The sequence below is a fragment of the Podospora anserina genome, chromosome 4 (genome assembly GCF_000226545.1).
Source record: "Podospora anserina S mat+ genomic DNA chromosome 4, supercontig 4".
NCBI classification, from domain to species: Eukaryota; Fungi; Ascomycota; class Sordariomycetes; order Sordariales; family Podosporaceae; genus Podospora; species Podospora anserina.
The window spans coordinates 2028323-2048847 of record NW_001914850.1 but is presented as its reverse complement, the minus strand read 5'-3'; the positions used below and the strand labels follow the sequence as shown (position 1 = coordinate 2048847).

Below are 20525 nucleotides of genomic sequence, written 5' to 3'. Positions count from 1 at the left end.
GGAGGTCTGAAGGGGTGGGGTGGGGGGGGGGGGGGGAAGGAGGTATCTATTGCAATGAGCAACATGATTTGTGAGGAATCCCACGAGGTGGGTGACCCTGGTTCATCCCCCCAGCCCGTTGATCAGGAAGGAATGCCATCATCTGATACATGTCGTGATGATTGGGTATTGGTCGATAGACCTCTAATTAATGGACAAAACAGTACCTATGAATAACGGGACGAGGGCCATCTCATCGTGTCCCACTGTTTGTTTGGCGGGAACAAGGGGCGGTGAGAGATGGGTGAATCTCGGGGAATGGGAGGGGGGAAGAAGAAGGCGTCTGGGTTTCTCAAGCCCAGCAGGTATAGACTGCAACAACAGCACCTCACTCAGAAAGCTAGGCCAGTCCATGACGCAGACTGTCGATCCTGCTGGAATCACCCCACGACCTTCTATGGGGGCTTGTTTGGAAAGTACAAGTGCTGGGAAAGAGCTATCGCCATGAGCCTTATTCAAATGGGGCTCTCAGCGAATCAGATTGCGGCGGAACTAAAGCCGAGTGTGTGTCAGCTCAATCCTCCTCTCTTCTCTCACTAGAAGTCAAAATACTTTGGGTTAGCCTCCCGCTCAGGTGCTTTTCCCATTTTCCAAAACCCCTCAATATCGAATCCCGCGGCTCTCCCATATCTTCGATTTTCCTCAGTGCTGATATGGAGCTATCGCCAACAGCACTCTCCCCCACTGACAGCAGCAAACATTCCCGTCGATGGAGCCCCGCGGCTTGCTACCCGCCTCCCGTCCCGCGAACCCGAGTGTCCGTCCTGCTGCTCATAGTCCGTCCACCTGCAGCTGAGAGCCCAATGTCAGAGTGTCCCGGATTGGTGCTTGGCGTTGGTTGTCCTGGTTGCTACACACCCACACGCACGCTGAGAAGGGGCTAACTGATTTCTGAAGTTTGATCATAGATGGGAACCTCTCCTCAACGTGGCAGGGGAGGCCATGCTAATCTGCCAACGTTGGTGTCGCCCGATGAAGACCCACACCGAGCTACATCCGTATCTTCAGACCTCAGCTTCTACTGCAATGTCTCAACCCGCCGCTCGCGGGCTAATTCTTCTGATTGCTTCGAAATGGCCAGGGCAGCTTGTGGGCTCCTCAAAGCTTGAGGGGGGTTGAGGGGGGATGGGGGAGGACTCACGTAACGGATTCGATCCCGGCAGCCTGCTGCACCGGATCACATCTCCGTTCTTTTTTTTTCTTTACCGCCAGCTAAACGACAGTGGCAATCCGGCCGGGTTCAATCTTCATGCTGTCGCTTTCCAAGCTTGCTGCTAAAGCGTGTGGCGGACAGGCATCCAGAAATACGAGGGGGGTTCCGGGGACGAGAGCTGCTGCTCTGATAAGTTTCCAGTCTACCGGGTCCAAAATGGCGTCTTGCTCTGCTTCGGATTGAAGAGTATCAAGGAGGAAAGCCGAAGGATTTCTTCCCTGTTCAGGATACTGCATCGCAGAAGTGGTCAGGCTGCCCGCGGTCGCTGCTTTGCATCTGGAAGAAAGGCTCCTACGCTTTGCTCAGTCTTAGGCTACTGATGGGTTATGTACCCTGGAAGTTCCGATGGCCATTGCGTTGAGCCCTCCAGGTTCCGTTCCATATATCAGGCCATGGATCCCGGGACGTTCGACGTTCGATCTTGTCGCAAAGACGGAACCATACAGAGAAGCAAGCACATTCCTATGGGACCTTAATAAATCCTGAGCAGTGAGATTGCGACCTATATCTGCCACTACATTCTCTAGGCGCTTGTGCATCAACAAGTAACTGGACTTGACCAACGTTTGATCACTCGCGGCTACGCCTATAGAGTCTGTCAAGAGGTACAGTGTGTGTGGCTTGATAGTGCCACATTTCCATTCGCGTTCGGTTGCCAACTTGACCGTCAGCTAACCGGTTATCGGAGGACAATATAGCTAGGTGATCAAGAATGCCCAAATCATCTGTGGCTCCTCGAGCTTCACAAGAATGCAGCAAGAGAAGCATAGCCGAGTACCTGTTGCGATCTACATCAACGGTTCTGGAAACCATATTTCAGGAAAGCGGCAACGTCGGTGCATCAATCGGCCTCTTGGAAGATGGGAACTACACCTTCCATGATATTGGCACCCGTGCCCTTGACGACGACCAGCCCCCTACTAAGAATTCAAGATATCTCATATCATCCATGACCAAGCCTTTTATGGGCCTTGCAATATCAATTCTTGTCGCTGACGGAAGACATGGCATCTGTTTTGAAACACCTGTGAAGGATATCCTTCCAGAACTTGAGGGACGAACCGCACTGGTGTCGGACCAGATGGAGCCTGAGCTGACAATCGGCCATCTTTTGGCACACCGGTCCGAGTTCCTGAGGTACACCAACCTCTGGGAAAGTCCCAAGGGCCACATTCCATGGACGACCATTGATCCAGTCCTGTCGCTCCTCCGTCACATGCCCCGAAGCAGCCAGTATACAGAGAAGACATTCGATAATTCTAGGAACTACTCCAACGAATGCTTTGCCTTGCTTGCTGAGGTTGTAGAAAGGACCGCGAGGATGCCGTGGGGAGAGTTTGTCACAGAGAGGATTCTGCAGCCATTGCATTTGACCAGCACCTTTACCGACGTTCCGCAGGACCATCTCCAGGACAGGAACAGCTATGTTGCATCTCACAGCGTGAGAGTAGATGGTTTGATGGCGGGAGGTCATCAACTTTGGCAGAGGAAATGCATGACAGGTCCCAAGGCAGAACCCCTTTTGATTGAACCCTCCCAGGTTTCCTGTGTCAACCGCGGCTCTAAACCATCTCCGCTGGGGGCGGCGGCCGGCATGATGTCTTCAACGAAGGACTTGCTGAAGTTTTTCGGCTATCTTCTTGAAGTCTTCGGCAGCCTCCAGGGACAAAGGTACGACCTCGGCCACAAGATCTCTGAGGTCGAGCGTGGCATGATCACTTGGTGGCGCCATATCCTTTCACATACGCAATCGGAAAACTCCATCTATGCCGGCGGCTGGTTAGTGGCAATATTTTCCAAGTAAATGTTGGATATCAGGCTCTGACTGGAACACAGGAACACCACCAACATATCTTGGAACCCTTGCGACTTGAAACATCGTTGGCCTGGCTCGGATGGCGACAATGCGCGTCGTCTTCAGAGCGCCATTAGGAGCAGCCACAGTGATGGAGCTCTCACAGCCAATCGCTTGTGGTACTTTTTCCAACAACTTTCGATTGGTGGAGGCGTTGGTGTTGGCAAGAAGCTGGCGCTCTATCACGGCGGGAATATGGTGGGCGCCACTTCGTCCTGCTTTCTCAGTATGTGCTGGCACTTGTCCACCTCACTCGGGTGAATTCGAAATTCTAACCTCTCCTTGCCGTCAGTTCCATCGCTCAAACAAGCAGTCGTGGTTCTTTGCAACACCCGTGGCTTTTACCTTGACGCAGCCAACATCGCCTGCATGTTTCTGGCTGATGCTTTGGCACGGAAAGCGACCGAGCCTCGCGCACTTCAAACCTTGTGCGCAAACCTTGACACTGTGGTCCGACACATTAAAGGCAGTTACATACGGGATTTGGCTCTCTACGAGACAAGGCTTGAACGGGAGTATTCCCAACTTGCATGTGCGGAAGACTTTGCGGGCTGTGTGGGGAGATTCCGATTGGTCCCGGGTGTGTTTGCTGAGATTCAGGGGCATGCTGGAGGGTCTTTGAGATTTCAACTGTATGGAAAAGGGTTTGAATACCCACTGAGAGCCAGACATGATTGCTGCGCGGTCTCTTCAGAGGTGACCATGACGTTTGCCATGCCGATGAGAGACTTGGTACCTCTTGGTGTAGGCGGAAACAACAGGTTGAATATTCGAGATTTCGAGCTGGTGTTTAGGGGCCGAAGAGGGTCAGGCAGGCCGTTTGAGGAATTTGTTTGGGTGTTTGATCGGAACGGGGTTTATGAGGATGGGGATGAGAGCGCATTTGCTTGGAAACGTGTGGCCTGAGATCTGGAGTTGATGATAGTCTTGGTGTTTTCTTGGTGTTTTAGTCATCTTTGACTGACCGTGTGGAATCCGTAGAGAAGTCTCTTCTTGGCGCGGTTAACACGGCGCTGGCTGATGTCACACTGTGCAGGCAGAAATGAGCCAAGGTGAAGAAGTACATTCATCTACCAGACAAAGGAAATATCAAGTGAAAAAGAGCGTAGAAAATCAAACCAATATATACTCCCAAGATCCAAAGAGCACCAGAATATCCACAACAAGGCCGAAGGCCGAGTCCCGAGCTCTCAGGCACTCAGTCCCACCACTGAAGCCATCATCACGCGTAAGTAGTATCAAAGGTGAGGTCGTAGGCCGAAGTCCTTGCCCACTCTCACCAGGGCAGAGGTCGGAAGGCTGAGTCAGGTGGGGTCGCACCTTCCTCCACACACACTATTGCAGTTCGACTCGTTAGCTCCCTACGATTGGGTCATCTGCATTCCGACGGTTAGGATCGAATAGTTAGCCGAAGCAAGTTCCTTTTTTTTTTTTTTTGGAGATTTTGCCGCTGTCAAGGGTCCAAAAACCGTACGCCAAGTGAATGCCGTCATTGTGGAGATGTTTGTTCATTGTTCCAAAACAGGGCACATCAGCTCTTGGAAGAGGGTCAAAAAGCCACGATGAAGCCTGGACATTTAGCAATTCTGAATTAATCTTGACTAAAAAAACAGTTTTAGCCTGTCATAAGGGACACCAAATCACCGATCTTACCACACCATTATTCAAAAACATAACATGGCACCCCACAGCGAACCAGAACACCGGGACGAAGTGACGGCCCACCCAAAGGGTCAGGATGCCCCCATTGTCAGGATGATGGTCCTCGAGACCGACGAACCCCATAAGGAGACCAAAAAGATACCTGGAAAGACGACCTTTGGCGAGATTCTGCACAACCACTTCACCAATGCCGGCAAGGCGCATGACCCTCCGTTGGGGATTGAGACGGACAGGTGGTTTGTGATTCCGGAAAAGGGGGGAACGATGCCCAAGTACGAGGATTTTGAGGGTTGCGACGCGCTGCTGATCACGGGGAGCGTGTATGATGCGCATGGTGATGATCCGTGGATTCTGGACCTGTTGAAGTTGTTGAGAGGTGGGTCTTGAAGCGTTGTCCCCCAACCATTGAATGGATGCTGATGATATAAAACAGAGCTATGGCAAAGCCATCCCAAAATGCATTTCTCGGGCGTCTGCTTTGGTCATCAGCTCCTCTGCCGCCTTCTCGGTGCCGAAGTGCGGCCCTCGCCAAAAGGCGACTGGGAGCTGGGTCATTCCAAGATTGAGCTGACGCCCATTGGCCAGAAGCTCTTCCGGACGGATGACGACCATGTGCACTTGCACCAGATGCATCAGGATCATGTTGTTGCTCCCCCCACGGTAGAGTCCGCGCAGGGGCTGCTACCTAAGGGGACGAGGGTGCATGTCTGGGGCAAGTCGGACCATACCGAGGTACAAGGGGTGTACATCAAGGGAAAGATGTTTACTACCCAGGCGCACTTGGCGTTTGATGAGGAGATGGTCAAAAGGCAGATTGAGATGAGGGTTGAGGCGGGAAGTATTGATGATCAGGAGGCGGCGGACCAGGCGGGGGATACGGCGGATTTAGAGCACGATGGAGAGGTGGCAGCGGGGGCGATATTGAGGTTCTTCCATGATGAGGACGAGGATGTTGATTGAGGTGGAGGTGGTAGCTGGATGTGGCACAAACATAAGGGGCTCACTGCATAAGTATACCTATGCAGTCGGCACAACCTATGCGAGATGCATAAATTATGAAGTCGAGCTCCAGCAGTTCCAGATTCGGTGTCTCCGGCACGGAATCTTGGGACAGGATGGAATAAGCGAAAAGTAATCATTAGAAAGTTTAACCGCTGTCAGGTGGGTGGTAGACGAAGAACTAGAAATAGAATAGGTGCGTGGCATCGAATTGAGACAATGCATTCCAGAGACGGTGGGCTGAATATAAATTCTATCGGCTATCCAGCACCAAAGCTGTTAGCATCTTGTTCCCCAAAGGCCCAAACTGAATCCCTTACCGAGACAAACAGCAGTATGAAATTCCAGGTATTGCTCTCACTTGTCACTGTTGCTGCAGGCATTCCCTCGGCCCAGAAACTGGATCGACCGGTGAAGCCTCCTCTCAAGCCTCTGGTAATAGACAGCCTGTCGACATTCGCTCCCTCAGGTCGACCAGGGAGCTCGATCTATTCCTTCTTCAATGTCAGCTTCACCGATGTCGAGTTCAACAACACCACTGTCCAGTGCGGCACTCGGTGGACATTTGGCGAAGGGGAGGACATTGCCTGGACGAGGAAGAACACGGACTGTTTGATCAAGCCGAAGTCAAAGAGAGTGGGGGAATGGAGCTTCCAGTTGCTCAAGCCGACGGCGAGCGGAGAGGGGGCGTCGTTGTTGAATAACTTTATGCTGCACCTGCGACATGACTGGACCTCGGGGGTTCATGTGGCGACACAAAAGTTCAATTTTGATGGAGAGAGAAATATCGGGGGAATGTGCTCGGCCAGTGGCACTTGCCAGTTTGGACTGTGGGAAGGCGTGGAGAGGCCCTATCTGGTGCCGCAGTTTAGGCTGGAGCGTTGAGGAGGAAGGTGCGCTCTTGCGCTGCTAAATTTCAACTCCATTCCATTCTGCTGTCCAAGCACATCATACCTTTGTCTTTTTTTTCTCTACCGATTGGTGATCACACCTGGAATGGCCGTGTCAATGGTATCAATGCGCAGGTTAGATACTCGAGTAGCATTATCACGGCATTCGCTCATGGCATTGTACAGAATCTAAACACAGGAAAAATAGGTGCCCAATCTTCAAACCAAGCAAACATGCGACGCACTCCGGAAAAGAACACGAATATCTATCCATCTCCTAGTCCCAGTTGCCCGACCCAAGCTCGATCGACTTGCCGTTCTTCATGTCCTCCATGATGTCTTCGATGCTCCACGGCTCGTACTTGTACCCGGCCGGGTAGTTTGGTGGGATGCTGTCATCCTCGTCGAACGGAACACCACGCCTCATGCTCTCGACCACGCGATCGTACACCTCGTAGGCATACTTCTCGGGATCGTGTCCCCAGACCCAGCTGGGGAGCTTGGGTTGGGCCACGCGCGGGTCCAGCTTGACCTTGGTCCAGTCGGTATCCTGCAGCAGCTCGGCGTTGCTGAAACCCAACTTTTGCGCACATGCATTCCGGATGAAGCGCATGCGGACGTGAGCTCTGACAGACTGCGGGATGTTTTCTTTGCCGCCGATCTGAAGGCAGGAGGCCAGCGAGATAGCATCTTCAATGGCCTGAGTAGCGCCGTTTCCAGACGCGGGGAGAAAGGAATGGGCTGCATCACCAATGTTGATGACACGAGCCCCGGGAGATGCCCACTTGGGTTGCGGATTTCTCCAAAACAGCTCGAAATTAACGATGGTGTTGGGAGGTGTCAGTTTAATCAGCTCCTTGAACATTGGTGCCCATGGCTTTGGCCCGACGCCCTTGTCCATGTTGTCCAGTACCTCCTGGGCGTCGATGGTGTGGTTCCACGATTCCTTCTCGGAGCCAGTAACATCGTGGTTCATGACCCAAATCATGGTGTCCGGACGCGTGAGGGTCATGGCATATGTTCCTGGGCTTGGTACAGGTGAGCATTTTTTGCCTGTGGCACAGAACATCGAGTGACACTTACCCAAGCCAGGTTCGCACAATCGGCTCCTCCCCAGATTCTCCCTTGATCATTTTGAAGAACTCCTTCACCTCAGGATTCTTATCGACATGGTGTATCGGGAATGCAGCTCGCCACATGGCCCTGCCTGATTTCATGGCTCGCACTTGGCCTCCCACGAGCTTCTGGCTCTTCGACCCAACACCATCTGCAGCAATCACGACATCGGCTTCATATCTCTCGCCCTTGTCGGTAACCACGCCAGCCTTGCCTCGAGACTCGTCCTCCCAGTACTCTACCACTCGCTTTCCAAACTGAATTTTGACGCCTAGCTTCTCGACCTGGCGGACATACATCTTGTACACAAGGGGGCGCATTTGAAACGTCCCAGGAGGTGTGTCAGGATCCAGACCTGCATCCCGAAGACGGTCGGACACTTTGAGAGGTGTGATCATCTGGTCGCCATCGTGCTTGAAAGTCTCGATCCAGCAGTTATGCAGAGAGATCTCGTCAAACTCCTTGGCCATCTCAGGCCAGTGCCTGAAGAACTTGGTCGCTGACAGGCCCATAAAGTACATGTCGCCTGGAATACAAATGTCAGCAGAATGGTCCAGTGTTGGGAGGGAATACAAGGGAGCGTACCGGCAGTGTTGATGTCGTCATTTCTCTCCAGAACCCGGACATTGTGTCCCTTTCTCACACACTCGATAGCCGCCGTGAGGCCCGCAAGGCCGGTGCCGACGATCAGAACATCGATGCCGCTGTTCGGATACGAGCCCACGGGCCTGGACTCGCCGTCGTCGATGAAAGGCATGATGGAAGCTTAGCAGCTGAAACCAGTGTTGCAATTCTCAGCAAGCCAACAGTTCGATTGACTGCAGACCAAGACGGCTTTCTCCCAGTGACGGGCATGATGGCAGTATTTACATCTGTTGTCACAGTTGTGATTTCTCGTCGTCTGATTACACGCTTTTAGCGACCGAGCAGACTAATTGTCAGGAGCGCCCCCAACGAAAAGAGCCAACATGACCGGCAAATTCTGATCTTTGAAACTTGGTGTATGGATAAACGGCTGGCTGAGCTCCTAGGTGGGCCTAGAAAACTCTCGATGAGTAACGGATCGACTTGTCCTTTTCAGGGCCGTACAGTTCGGATGGAACTGCCTCACGCGGTTGCTATGGCCGGCGCAACTTGGGCATGGGATTAATGAGCACGGTCAAAGCTAATCGACCGTCCAGTCTGGGTTATGATTAGATGGCAAGAGTTAGATCGGTGGCGGAAGGGTGGTGGCGGGTATCGGACGATTACACCTACCAAATGGAATCGGGTGTGATAGCACATGCACCAGTTCGAGGCTCATTGCTGGAATTCCAAATTCACTGCGCCAGCGCGCGGCTAGGTTTCCCAACATTCGGCGGACCAGCCCAACCCTCTCTAGCTGCCTCGGCCCTCATCACTGCTATTTCGCGCAACCTGGAGGTGTCAAAGTCCCAAGAGTCGACTCGCACATTGCGAGGCCAACCAAGAAGGTGTTGCCAAGCGACCGATTGCCATTTCAGTCCTGTTTGGCAACATGCAGCATACATCAAAGTGCATGACCTGTCAGCGAGGAACGTCAGAAAACGCCCCAAGGGCGATCAGGGTTCTCCTGTATGCAGGAGAGCTAGGAGACGTGCCCTGATGCTCCCATCATCATGTCCTCGGTGGTGTCACGCACCACCATGCTGCGTGCAATAGCATCACTTTGTTTATGTTCTGTGGCGAGAAAAGTCCCTGCTTGCAGCGGCAAAAATAGACACACTGGAAAACAGACATCGTCTCCGGACACAGGGCACTCGGTGGATACCAAACATCACAGCAGACGGCCTATGACAGCGGTACCTAGGCAACAACATGCTTGTGTGATAGGTAGCCCACCGAGTGAATTGGAGAGCTGTTCCACGCATCAAGAGAGCCCTTAGACGATAGAACTGCTACACACAGCAGAACAACGCCTGGAGAGACCTCCGCTCTTAGCCGCCTTGATCAACAGTAGTCAAACTTCTCCCGAGAAAGTATCGAGATGCGCGGGTTTCAGTTCCCCGTGGTTCTTCCGCAAGGACACCGGCAAAAGCAGCAACCGCCACACCATAGTTCCGACCACTAGGTAGTGCTACCCACGGATACGTTGATTGTGCGCAAGTGTATGCGCATCTCGACACGCTAGTCAGGGCACAAGCGACAGACTGCTGCTCGTGGTCAGTGCCATCTCAGAGGTGAGCTTCTGTCTATTGTATGGCTGTGCACACTTCAAAACAATCAAAGTCCTTTCGCCAGCTTACATAGAGGGCTCTGGTCTTCCCATCGGCTCTCCCACAAGTCGTTCCATCTCGTTCTTCAAAGCCTTAGTTTGCACCGCTTACCGTTTTTTCGTCATTCGTTTACACAACATACCAACTTCGCGACTCAACACTGCTACTCGTGACGTACCGTACCATGCAGCTCGTTACCGCGGGCCTCCTGGCCCTTGTCCTTTTGGTGGCAACAGTGGTACATCTTATCAAAGAATTTCAAAAGATTAACGATCCCAACGGACCGCCCGGCCCAACACAGCTTCCTTATATTGGCAGAATCCATGACTTGCCTATAAACTTCATGTGGCTCAAGTTCAAAGAGTGGGCGGACAAGCACGGAGCTGGCGGCTTCTACCGAACTCAGATGCTCGGCGTCAACGTCCTGGTCATTACCGACGAAACGGTTGCCGAGGACTTGCTGGTCAAGCGGGCCAAGTACAATTCGGATCGGCCAAACATTCAGTCGCTGTTTGACTCGAAGAGCTCCGAGGGCTCCATGGAATACCTTCCCTTGATGGGCAGGAACAGTAAGCATTGCCTCGCTCTATCACGTCGAGCCTGCTCTGATTAACACGGTCGTGCAGAATACTGGGCTCGCCAAAGAAAGCTCACCCATGCCTACATCACCGAGGCCACCAACGTCAAGTACAACGGTGTGATGTATCACGAGGCGAAGCGCTGGATGGCCAACTTGATCCAGAACCCAGACAATTTCCAAGCTTCGCTCGAGGATATGGCTGCCAAAGTCATGTGCCAGCTCACCTGGGATGATCCCTCTCTGAGCACTTACTGCACCAAGAGTGCTTGGGGTTTACTCCGACAGATGTCCCCCGCTGGCCCTATCACCAATGTCCTCACCCCGCTGTGGCATCTGCCCATGTTCATGAACCCATGGAAGAAGGCGGAGCGCAAGCGTCATGATGAGCAGTCGGCATGGTGGCAGGAGCGATACCTCACAACCCGTGACAAGATGGCACAGGGTGGTCGGGTCCGCAATTGCTGGACACGACAATACATTGAGAAGACCTCGTTGAAAACCAACATCTCTGGTGATTATGAAGCCTCTTGCGTCATTGGAATGCTCGCGCTGGTCGGCATCTTCACCGTCGCCGGACCGCTTTCGTACTGGCTGGTTACCATGGTTCACTATCCGGAATGGCAAGCCGCCGTGCAGAAAGAGATTGACGAAAAGTGCGAGGGGCGCATGCCTACGTTGGAGGATGCGCCTAACCTACCCATCTTGAGAGCTTGCATCAAGGAGACCATGCGGTGGAAGCCCAATGTCCCGACAGGTGTCGCCCACGAGACGGAGGCGGACGATGTTTATAACGGCTACTTCATTCCCAAGGGCACCCGCCTCTTGCCCCTGGACTGGTAAGCCATTGACTCGGCGCTTGAAAACTGTGGGCACAAGCTAATGACTCTTCAGGGCATTCCTCCGCAACCCCAAGAAGTATCCTGACCCTGACAACTTCCGGCCCGAACGCTGGTTGGAGCCTGGCTGGCCAACCTTCCAAGCGCCCCTGACACAGTTCCCAACCATCAAGGGCATGACATCGTTCGGATGGGGCCAGCGCCAATGTCTCGGCATGTCACTCACCCAAGACGAGTTGATCGTTGCTTGCGGTGCCTTGGCATGGACCTTCAACCTCAAGCCCAAGCATGACCCAGCGACTGGGATGAACCATCCCGTACCGCTTGACAAGTCCAACTCGCTGCTCATCATCAAGCCAGATCCTTTCCAGATGTCATTTGAGCCCAGAAGCGAGAAGAGAAAAGAGGAAGCACTCCGTCTTTGGGCCGAGTCAGATGCGCGAGATCGTGCCGACAGAGCCAAGTTCTTCCAGGAAGCGAGGCTAGCACAGCAGACTGCAATTGTGCCAGACAATGGTCTGTTTGATGTCCTTGCAGAGAAGAAGGACGAAGCCTCAATACAGATCAGAAGGGTAAACTCTTACGGGCCGCAGGTATAGCATGCCACGTTGGATATAGACAGTTAATGTCGGATCATGAGGCGTTATTAGAATTTCTCTTTGTAGGCATAGGTTTTGTTCGAACTGGCGAGCTGGATACTTGCTTGCCCAGCTGGGTGCTGTTGGAAGGGAGGATTGGGAGGATTCTTTGGACATTTGTAACTTGGATTCTGGGATCGAGTGTTTTGACGGACGATATTCTAGGTTATCAATTGAAAGACGATATAATAGTCTGAACAGAGGAGAATGGCCCGGAGGCCAACGTGACAGAAAGGTATCGTGGGATGATAGACTGGCGATGCGAAAGGCAATGAAGGCCGGCCTGGAGTTAAGGTTGGGCCTACTGGCAAAGCTGTTTCCATCCTGTACGACTCGGGCCGGACGCTAGGTTATGTTGGACAGAAGCATGGCAGGCGCCGGATCGAGCTAAGTTTTCCCGACTCTGGAGCACGGCAGGCAAGGTAGGTAGGCAGCTTGGAGAGGGGAGCTGCTCCCGTCTTCATGACTTTTGATTTGGCGAGAGTAGACATGTCTTCCCCATCGGAGGTCCAGACCAGTAATAATGAGCGCCATTGCACATCACTTTTCACCGAAACACTGCCAAGACACTTCCACAAACATTGAAGCCGTGACTGACTCCCAAGACATTGCGTGGTAAACAGCCGAGACCGACAGCGTAAACAACGTGTCAGGCTCCTCCCGGGATTGACGTCAATGATGTCGTCGGTTCGTTTTTGCGTCTTCAGCCTAGTGTAGTATTTACCCCTTTTTGCCCTCAAAATCTCAGTTGTCAACTTCACGACGCCCTCGTTTTCCCCTCCTCTTTCTTTCTCATCGCCTCATCCACACAAACGCATACACACACAGACACACACACACACACACACACACACACCGCAAAAATGGTCAGCCTCCCCACCCCGGACGCCATAGCCGGCACAACAATCGCCTTCTCCTTCATCCTCCTCGGCAACGCAATCACGCAGTCCTTCATGGGCGTGCCCGCCCTCCTGATTGACTTCCCCCGCCCATCCTCCCCCGAACACCCCCGCGCCGCCCGCCTCTTGGGTCGCCAGTGGCCTGTCTTCTGGCAGGTAGGCAATGTGTTCTTCCGGCCCATCTCCACCCTTGGCATCCTCGGGTATGGTTACACTGCCTTCTCGGCCTGGAGATATGCCTCGGCCATGGCGGCGGAGAACGGGTGGCATACCGCGCTCGTGCCTGCGCATGGGCAGGTGGAGAGGGGGAATTGGAAGATTTGGGGGGTTTGCGCGCTGTGTCACTTGGTTACTGTTGTTCATAGCGCCTTGAACATGCAGCCGCTGAATGCGAAGTTGGAGGGTCTGAGTGCGGTAGAGGTGGTGGATGGGGGGAACAAGAGGACTGATGGGGTTGTCGAGGGGGCGGGGAGTAAGGGGAAGGGGGGAGTGGATGTGAGTTTGGCAGAGTATTATGCTAGGAGGTGGATCAAGTTGAACTTGGTGAGGGCGTTGATGCCGCTTGTGGCGGGGAGTTTGGGGCTGTGGCAGAGTTTGGGGGCGAAGGAGGTGCCGGTGAAGGGGGTCATTGTGTAGATTGGATGTGTAAAGGGTATTATTGGTCAAGAGATTCAAAGGTAAAGAGGGGTCTGGGGGTGGAGTGGTATTGTTTGTGTCGTCAAGTGGAACAAATTCAAAGGGTTTATATCAATTGCTGACACCAATCTATTAAAAATGCTACGATGAAACCATGAGCCCGCAAGAAACTGGGGCTTAAAAGTTGTAACAAACCACAAAGACGAAATTATCAAAGAGCCAGAGTTCTGTGGTTAATGTTTCGATCAAACCCGCTCTTGTTCCCACTGAAGAAATGCCACCAACGTATAATTCAAGAAATAATGAAAAAGGAGAAGATAAATGCTGCGGAAAGAAGCAAGTACAAAGCGAAAATCATGTCTATCATAAGCTCATCAAACTCCGGCAAACAAAGTCCCCCACGATTGAATTGAAGGAAGAAGATGTGCTGCAGGAAGAAACTCAAGTAGACAAAGCCACACTTCTAAACAAGGCCTCCTTGGCGCTGCCAGCCATATCGGTGCTGCGGACATCCATCGTGGGCGCATGTCTCTTCTTCATCTCCACGGCCTTGAAGCTGTCGACAAACTCCTCGATGGCCACGACCTGCTGGCCGTCCCTCGACAGACGCACCATCAGGACGCACTCGTTGACCCACTCGGCGCCGTTCTTGAGGATGCCCTCCATTCTGGCGTTGATGACGACCATGTTTTGCCTGTCGTCCTCAAACATGGTGAGAGGGACCATGTGGAAAGTGTGAAAGATGGAAAAGATCTCGCCGGCGTGGTGGGCGAACTCGTCTCTGTTTCGGAGGGGCATGTCAAGGCTGGCGGGGAGGACGTGGTGGGTGAAGTCGTTGGAGAGACGCTCGGTCATCTTGTCGACGGAGAGGGAAGAGTAGCCGTCGAGGAGGGCGTGAATGGTGTGGAGGCGGGAGGAAGACATTTTGGTTGACTGTTTCGATTCACGTTATTGTTGATGGTGTGTATGTGGTATGGATGGCGGTGATGTCGAAGATGGCACTGTGATGATAATCAGATGTTGGGGATATCGTCTATTATCAGTCTTTCATTCCCTTCCCCATCACAATGCTATTCTATTAACTATTCTTGCTTCTGCGCGCGATACTTCTTTCCAGTCCTGAAACACGCGTTCCCGTTGCCACCGCGACGAGACATGTTCGCGAGAACGATGCCATCCTGAGTTCATTTCGTCACTAGCTGCACCCGTTGTTCCAAAATTGGATCGAGTCAGTCCGGACCTCTCGCGGCTATGGGTGATGACGGCGTAGACTGCCTAAGGGATGACAAATGCGAGCAACGGCAGGCAAAGAGTTGCTTTCGTGGCTGCTTCGACTCCCGCGATGGGTGACAAAGCACCAGCCGGCTCGGCACCAAGAACTAAGACGATGCACACCTAGCGAGCAAGCAAGCTGCGATGGCTTGTATTTCAAGGCACTCGACCCAACTTTAATTGTCTCTCGCCCCTGGATCTTGTTAAGTATTTGCATCTGCCCGTCTCGTCTCTTCCAACATAGGGACAGCAGCGAGTCCCGTTCAAATCCAGCCGGTGACGTCTGCACGCGTCATTCAACCCTTTCGACCCAAAACATTCGACTGCGGGGTTCAGATAGCCATCCCAACCGCTGCATAACCACTCCTCAAATATCCTACCGCCAGTCTGCAACTGCACTCTAAAGCCTTTCTCCCCCTGGTCGTCTGAACATCCACCCGCCAACATGTCCAAAGCTCTCCTCATCACCGGCGCAACCGGCAAGCAAGGCGGAGCCGTCATTGACGCCCTCGTCGACCGTAATGCCTCCGGTTCCTCCCCTTTCACCATCCTCGCCGTCACCCGCCATCCAGATTCCGCCTCTGCCAAGCGGCTGGTCTCCCGCGGCCCCAACATCAAGCTTGTCAAAGGCGATCTTGACGATGTCCCTGCCCTCTTCGAAGAGGCCCTCAGGGCAAACGACAACAAGCCCATCTGGGGTGTTTACTCGGTGCAGGTCTCCATGGGTCCCGGTGTCACCGTCGAAAGTGAAGTCAAGCAGGGCACCGCTCTCATCGACAGCGCCCTCGAGGCAGGAGTCGAGCACTTTGTCTACTCCAGTGTTGAAAGGGGCGGTGATGAAAAGTCGTGGGACAACCCTACCCCCATTCCCCATTTCCAGTCCAAGCAGAAGATTGAGACGCACCTGCGTGATGCCCAGGAGGGCAAGCCGGGTGCTGCTATGGGGTGGACTATTTTGCGGCCAGTGGCATTCATGGACAACCTTGCCCCTGGCTTCCCTACCAAGGTTTTCATGGCTGCGTTGAGGAACTGGCTGGGTGACAATGGGAAGCCGTTGCAGTGGATTGCCACGGCAGACATTGGTGTCTTTGCTGCCATGGCATTCGAGGATCCTGAGAAGTGGAACAGGAAGGCGGTTGGGCTGGCGGGTGATGAGTTGACTGTTGAGCAGCTGGGTAGGGCGTTCACCAAGGCTACTGGACAGCCTGCGCCGATCACGTACTGGTTTTTGGGCAGTGCGTTGACGTATGCGGTGAAGGAGATGGGAACCATGATTGCGTGGTTTGCGAGCGATGGGTATGCAGCTGATATTGAGGCGAGGAGAAGAGATTACCCGGGTCTGATGACGATGGAGCAGTGGTTGCAGAAGAAGAGTGGATGGGCTCAGTCAAAGTGATGTGGTTTTGACTGTCTTGCAGTGGTTGTTACGGAGGATGACCTTAGCTTTCGTCGAATTATATATATGTATGCTACCTTCCTAGGAGACGATACTGTTTGATTTGTCTTGCTGGGAATTGAGTACCAGACATGGTGTGATGTTTTATTTGTCTGGGCGTTCCAACCATCTTCCAGAATCGTAATGCATGGAAGCGCAAACGGAGTATCATTATTTTGATATTTCATTTGAAACAAGCATTCTGGTCGAGCTTCCCGAAAGGACGTCGTCCTTCCACACAGGGAAGGCCGGGTGGTATATATCTTCACAAAACAACACGTCTCTCCTCCCTGCTACCAGTAGCCCACACAGATAGTTGACCATTAAACCAACAGAGCACCGATCAACTTCAGAAGTATTCGGACTTTTATCTCTCCAGATCATCCGAGTCATGTTGAGGCTCCTTTTGCTGAGACTTCTCCGCGTTCGGTGGGTGTGAACGCTCAAGGTGTTGAGTTTGGAATTAAGGCTGGAAATAGGCCAAGGCTTGCTGAGGTTATCATAAGTTCTTAACCTTCAACCACGAAAAAATATTTATCCGGTTCCTGAGAGGCGTTCTGAAGAACCAGCCCCTTTGTGGGGCGTTTGCTGGTTAAAGCCTACGGTTTGTATCCAGTTGACCTCTCAAAGATGCTCTTGAGTACTGTTTATCCCACAACAAGAGAATGCACCTATCAAGTAGCAGGTAATACCCCCACGATGTCATTCATGAAGAAAAAGGGAGGAAAGCCTCCCCTCACTGGTGGCCCCAGTGGAGTCATCATCAACAGAGCCCCTCACTTGCCATCATCACGAGCAAAACGGCGTTACTATCCCCGAAGACTCACAGCCGACGCCAAACCCCAAAGCCTACATGATACCTAACCACCACCCCATATTTCCTACCTCTTGCCGAAGCCGTTACAAAAGGCGTTAAGCTATCCGCTGCAACCGCCCTCCCGGCCCCCCCCCCACCAAGAAAGCCTCAGGAGCTCGATATGAAGCCAATAGGAGCTGCAGCTCCGATCTTTATCCCCTTCAAACTTCTCGCTACCACACCTCACAAACCTCACAAACGTGGGTGGAAATCTACGATAAGAAGCCTGAAGCGAAATGGTGGTCCTGGTGGACTAGCAACAGGCTGCATAAAAATTCCCCATTCGCAGAGACGACCCAATTTGATCTTTTTGTTCGGTGGTACAAGATGGGATATTTCGGGACCGCAGCGGCCACAGCGCGGGAAAGAAAGAAAAGACTTCCCCGCATCCTGAGATCGGATGTCTCCGAGCGGCTGACCAGACGAGGCTCTAAGCTTGGCGGACTTCCAATTGAAAGACGAATTTGCTTTTTTGGGATGCTAGCGGCTGGGGAAAAGCTCGGTTGTAGTTTTAGTGGTGAATTGCTTTCTAGACGGGTGCTCTAAACGCAGATGGATATTCCATCTTCCATACAGGTGATGATTTCTTCGGGTCCAACTTCTGGATCTCAAAGCCACTCCCGCAGAACAACCCAACCTATCGACAGCTTCGTGAGTGGTTGCCACCAATTAGATAGCCAAGCGTGGCACGAGGAGCGGTCTCGTATGCGGCATAGCGGTTAATGTGGTGTCTGCAGCGACCCCTGTCGCCAAGACCAATATTGCTTCCCTCGCTCGCCAGCTCGCTCACAAGAGTGATGCCCAAAGCTTTTTGGGACGCTGAGACTGGTCTGGAAAGCATCGAGTAAATGGAAATGTCGTTTTGTTACTGTTGTGTTTTTTTTCTTGAACCTGAAAACCCGGGATGGTCTTCAATAGCAGGGTCTGGACTCCCCCCATCTTGCCCTTGGTCGTGGGCAACCAAGCCGGGCAGGGAGCTGAACCAAAGTGTCCATCGGAGGTGTCACGCCGAAGAAAGTGCGGCTGAACGAAAAGCGGCCAGAAACTTACCCCATTGGGCCTCACGACCATGGGCCTGGAGCTTTCCCACGGTGAAAGACCCTGGTCTGATTTCGAGTCTGCCTTGCAAACGCTTCCGAACGCGCTTGGGCACAATGCGGAGCGCGAAGGGAACTCGTCTGGCTCCAGTTGGCACTGGGGCGGCTCTGCTATCAGATGTTCAGGGTAACCCTCTGCCTTAAAGCCACGGCCCCCCACCGAGAGCCTTCTGGCCCCCTTCCTTCTTGTCTGTTGATTGACCTTTCTTGATTTCACACCTGTTGGGTCCTTCATCTCCAACTGGACCACGTCCAAACGACACCACATTGGGTATCGCTCAAGACACCCGCCCGTCTTCAACATGTCCGAAGTCAAGCCCCCAGTTCAGTACGCTTCGGCGCCAGTTGCTGCACCCTCCGGAAGCCAGGAGCATTATGTCCAGCACACGCCTGTGTGGATCGTGGTGACCAGGGGCGCCCAGGTTTTCTTTTCTCTCATAATCTTGGGCATGGCTGGCGCTGTCATCCATGACGTGATGATTGAGGAGCTCGCCTTTGGGATCGCTTGCGTGAGTGCTCGACCCAGCCGCTTGCCTTGGCCGACATGCGCTGACCTGTGCTACCTAGGTTGTCTTTACGTGGATTGTTATCGGTTACGTTCTCATCACCGAGAAGGTGTCAGGGGCGCGTGAAGCGTATAATATTTGGGCTGTGCTGTCGCTTGATTTCTTGATGGCGGTTTTGTGGCTCGCCGCCTTGGGTTCCATTGCTGCCAGACGGGCACGATTCGTCGTGCCTGTCAGTACTGCAAATTGCCGCGATGACGGTTCCGCTGTCTCCAGCAAGACTTGCGATGTATATCCGGTGAAGCGAGCCCTCGAGAAACGCGCTGCCGTCTTGACCCAGACGGGGCTCGGCTTGACAAGCGGCGCCGCAGGTCTGAGCGCGCTCATGTGGTGAGTAACCCTCTCCAGTTCCTTGATGATACTCAATTAACGCCCAAGAAGGCTCCTCTTTATCGCCACGCTTGTGTACCATGGCCATACATTCCGGCTTTGGCACCAGGCGAACAAGAAGCCTGCTGACGCCGAGCTGAATGCCCAAGGAGCCCCGATGCTTGCCACACAGCAACAGGCCGCCCCTGCTCCTGGACCAGTCTACAACTCCCAGCAGCAGTACCAGCCCCAGACCCAGTTTCCCCAGCAGTATCCCCCCCAGCAACAGCAACAACAACAACAACAACAACAACCACAGCAACAACCACAGCAGCAACAGCAATATACTGCCCAGCCATCTCAGCAATATCAACAACCGCAGGCTCCCTTCCAACCGAGCCCTGTAGGTACCCCAAGCCCGTATCAACAGCAATATCAAACGCCCCAGCCGACGGGCACCCCCCAGCCTTATGCCTATCCTCAGCAACAGCAGCAGCAGCAGCAGCCACATCCGTACCCTCAGGCCGCGGAGGCTCCTGGACATTCGTTCCCTCAGGCCGCGGAGGCTCCTGGACATTCGTATTACCCACCGCAGCAGTAGACATGGTGAAGAGGACTGCCATGGTTGAATGAATAGACGCGAGGGTAATGTGGTATATATATTGGGTACACGTTGGGTGATACGTCGTTTGGGGTGGTCGTTATTGTAATTATGGGCGTCCATGGTAGAGATCACATTTGAATGACACCTCCAAAATTTCCACGAAGCATCCCATGTCTGTCCAGGCTGAAATGGAAGAATAGGAAGCGAACCAAAATTGAACCAAAACACCTGTGTTCCCGGCGTGAGACAGTTGCTGGAAGCCGGTTGTCGTCTTTTGGGAGAGTAGCAGGCAGCCGAGGCCCGGTTCGGCCGTGAGAAATGGAAGTCAGGAACAGGGGTCGATTGCAGAGTATCATGTCGAAGGTGCGGCTGTTGCTGAGAGTGTGTTGCGCACCTATATCATATGGCATGGTCGATGGGTTTGATAATGCCTCTGTCAAAGTTCGGCTTCGAACTGCTTCCTCACTCTGTCAACACTGTAGTGAGAGGACAAAAGCAGGGGAAATGGACGTGCTGTTCTTGCTTTTCTTGAGAAGAGGACCCCTGTGCCCCATGGTGTAAGGTCCCAAGATTGAGCTGTGTTTTGAAAGCTGCGGTGCGAGGGATGTCCAACAGGCGTCGGCAGCCACCCTTTCAAAAAGCCGAGATCAGCAAGATTTGGTGAAACGTCGTAGCTGGTTCCTGCTGCCGAGTAACCGTTACTTGCGAGTTTGGCATAACGGCGGTACCAGTTTCCATTCATGGACTTGGGCCATGTGCTCCGAGATCTGAGGACTGAGCCTGAAGAAG

The 20525-nt window shown here is 53.1% G+C and overlaps 9 protein-coding genes across 9 annotated transcripts; 6 read left to right on the top strand and 3 right to left on the bottom strand.

Moving 5' to 3' along the window:
- Positions 1–1964: 1964 nt before the first annotated feature.
- On the top strand, positions 1965–4013 carry PODANS_4_5280 (uncharacterized protein; the record flags this gene model as incomplete). Its single annotated transcript, XM_001906293.1, has 3 exons — positions 1965–3052; positions 3089–3333; positions 3421–4013. The coding sequence occupies 3 exons, from the start codon at positions 1965–1967 to the stop codon at positions 4011–4013; spliced, it is 1926 nt and encodes a 641-aa protein (XP_001906328.1).
- Positions 4014–4784: 771 nt separating this feature from the next.
- PODANS_4_5290 (uncharacterized protein) lies at positions 4785–5729 on the top strand (the record flags this gene model as incomplete). The annotated part of the gene is made up of 2 exons (XM_001906292.1): positions 4785–5145; positions 5203–5729. 2 exons carry the CDS (start codon positions 4785–4787, stop codon positions 5727–5729), a joined length of 888 nt encoding a protein of 295 aa, XP_001906327.1.
- Positions 5730–6935: 1206 nt separating this feature from the next.
- On the bottom strand, positions 6936–8531 carry PODANS_4_5300 (uncharacterized protein; the record flags this gene model as incomplete). The annotated part of the gene is made up of 3 exons (XM_001906291.1): positions 6936–7686; positions 7742–8300; positions 8360–8531. 3 exons carry the CDS (start codon positions 8529–8531, stop codon positions 6936–6938), a joined length of 1482 nt encoding a protein of 493 aa, XP_001906326.1.
- Positions 8532–10192: 1661 nt separating this feature from the next.
- PODANS_4_5310 (uncharacterized protein) lies at positions 10193–12023 on the top strand (the record flags this gene model as incomplete). The annotated part of the gene is made up of 3 exons (XM_001906290.1): positions 10193–10577; positions 10635–11371; positions 11547–12023. 3 exons carry the CDS (start codon positions 10193–10195, stop codon positions 12021–12023), a joined length of 1599 nt encoding a protein of 532 aa, XP_001906325.1.
- Positions 12024–12925: 902 nt separating this feature from the next.
- PODANS_4_5320 (uncharacterized protein) lies at positions 12926–13597 on the top strand (the record flags this gene model as incomplete). Its single annotated transcript, XM_001906289.1, has 1 exon — positions 12926–13597. The coding sequence occupies one exon, from the start codon at positions 12926–12928 to the stop codon at positions 13595–13597; it is 672 nt and encodes a 223-aa protein (XP_001906324.1).
- Positions 13598–14038: 441 nt separating this feature from the next.
- On the bottom strand, positions 14039–14521 carry PODANS_4_5325 (uncharacterized protein; the record flags this gene model as incomplete). Its single annotated transcript, XM_001906288.1, has 1 exon — positions 14039–14521. One exon carries the CDS (start codon positions 14519–14521, stop codon positions 14039–14041), a length of 483 nt encoding a protein of 160 aa, XP_001906323.1.
- A 688-nt stretch (positions 14522–15209) lies between these two features.
- PODANS_4_5330 (uncharacterized protein) lies at positions 15210–16265 on the top strand (the record flags this gene model as incomplete). The annotated part of the gene is made up of 1 exon (XM_001906287.1): positions 15210–16265. A coding segment is annotated over one exon (1056 nt), but the record flags the coding sequence as incomplete, so codon positions are not given.
- Positions 16266–16475: 210 nt separating this feature from the next.
- Positions 16476–16697, bottom strand: PODANS_4_5340 (uncharacterized protein; the record flags this gene model as incomplete). The annotated part of the gene is made up of 1 exon (XM_001906286.1): positions 16476–16697. One exon carries the CDS (start codon positions 16695–16697, stop codon positions 16476–16478), a length of 222 nt encoding a protein of 73 aa, XP_001906321.1.
- Positions 16698–18454: 1757 nt separating this feature from the next.
- Positions 18455–19733, top strand: PODANS_4_5350 (uncharacterized protein; the record flags this gene model as incomplete). The annotated part of the gene is made up of 3 exons (XM_001906285.1): positions 18455–18766; positions 18825–19153; positions 19205–19733. Coding segments are annotated over 3 exons (1170 nt in total), but the record flags the coding sequence as incomplete, so codon positions are not given.
- Positions 19734–20525: the final 792 nt, after the last annotated feature.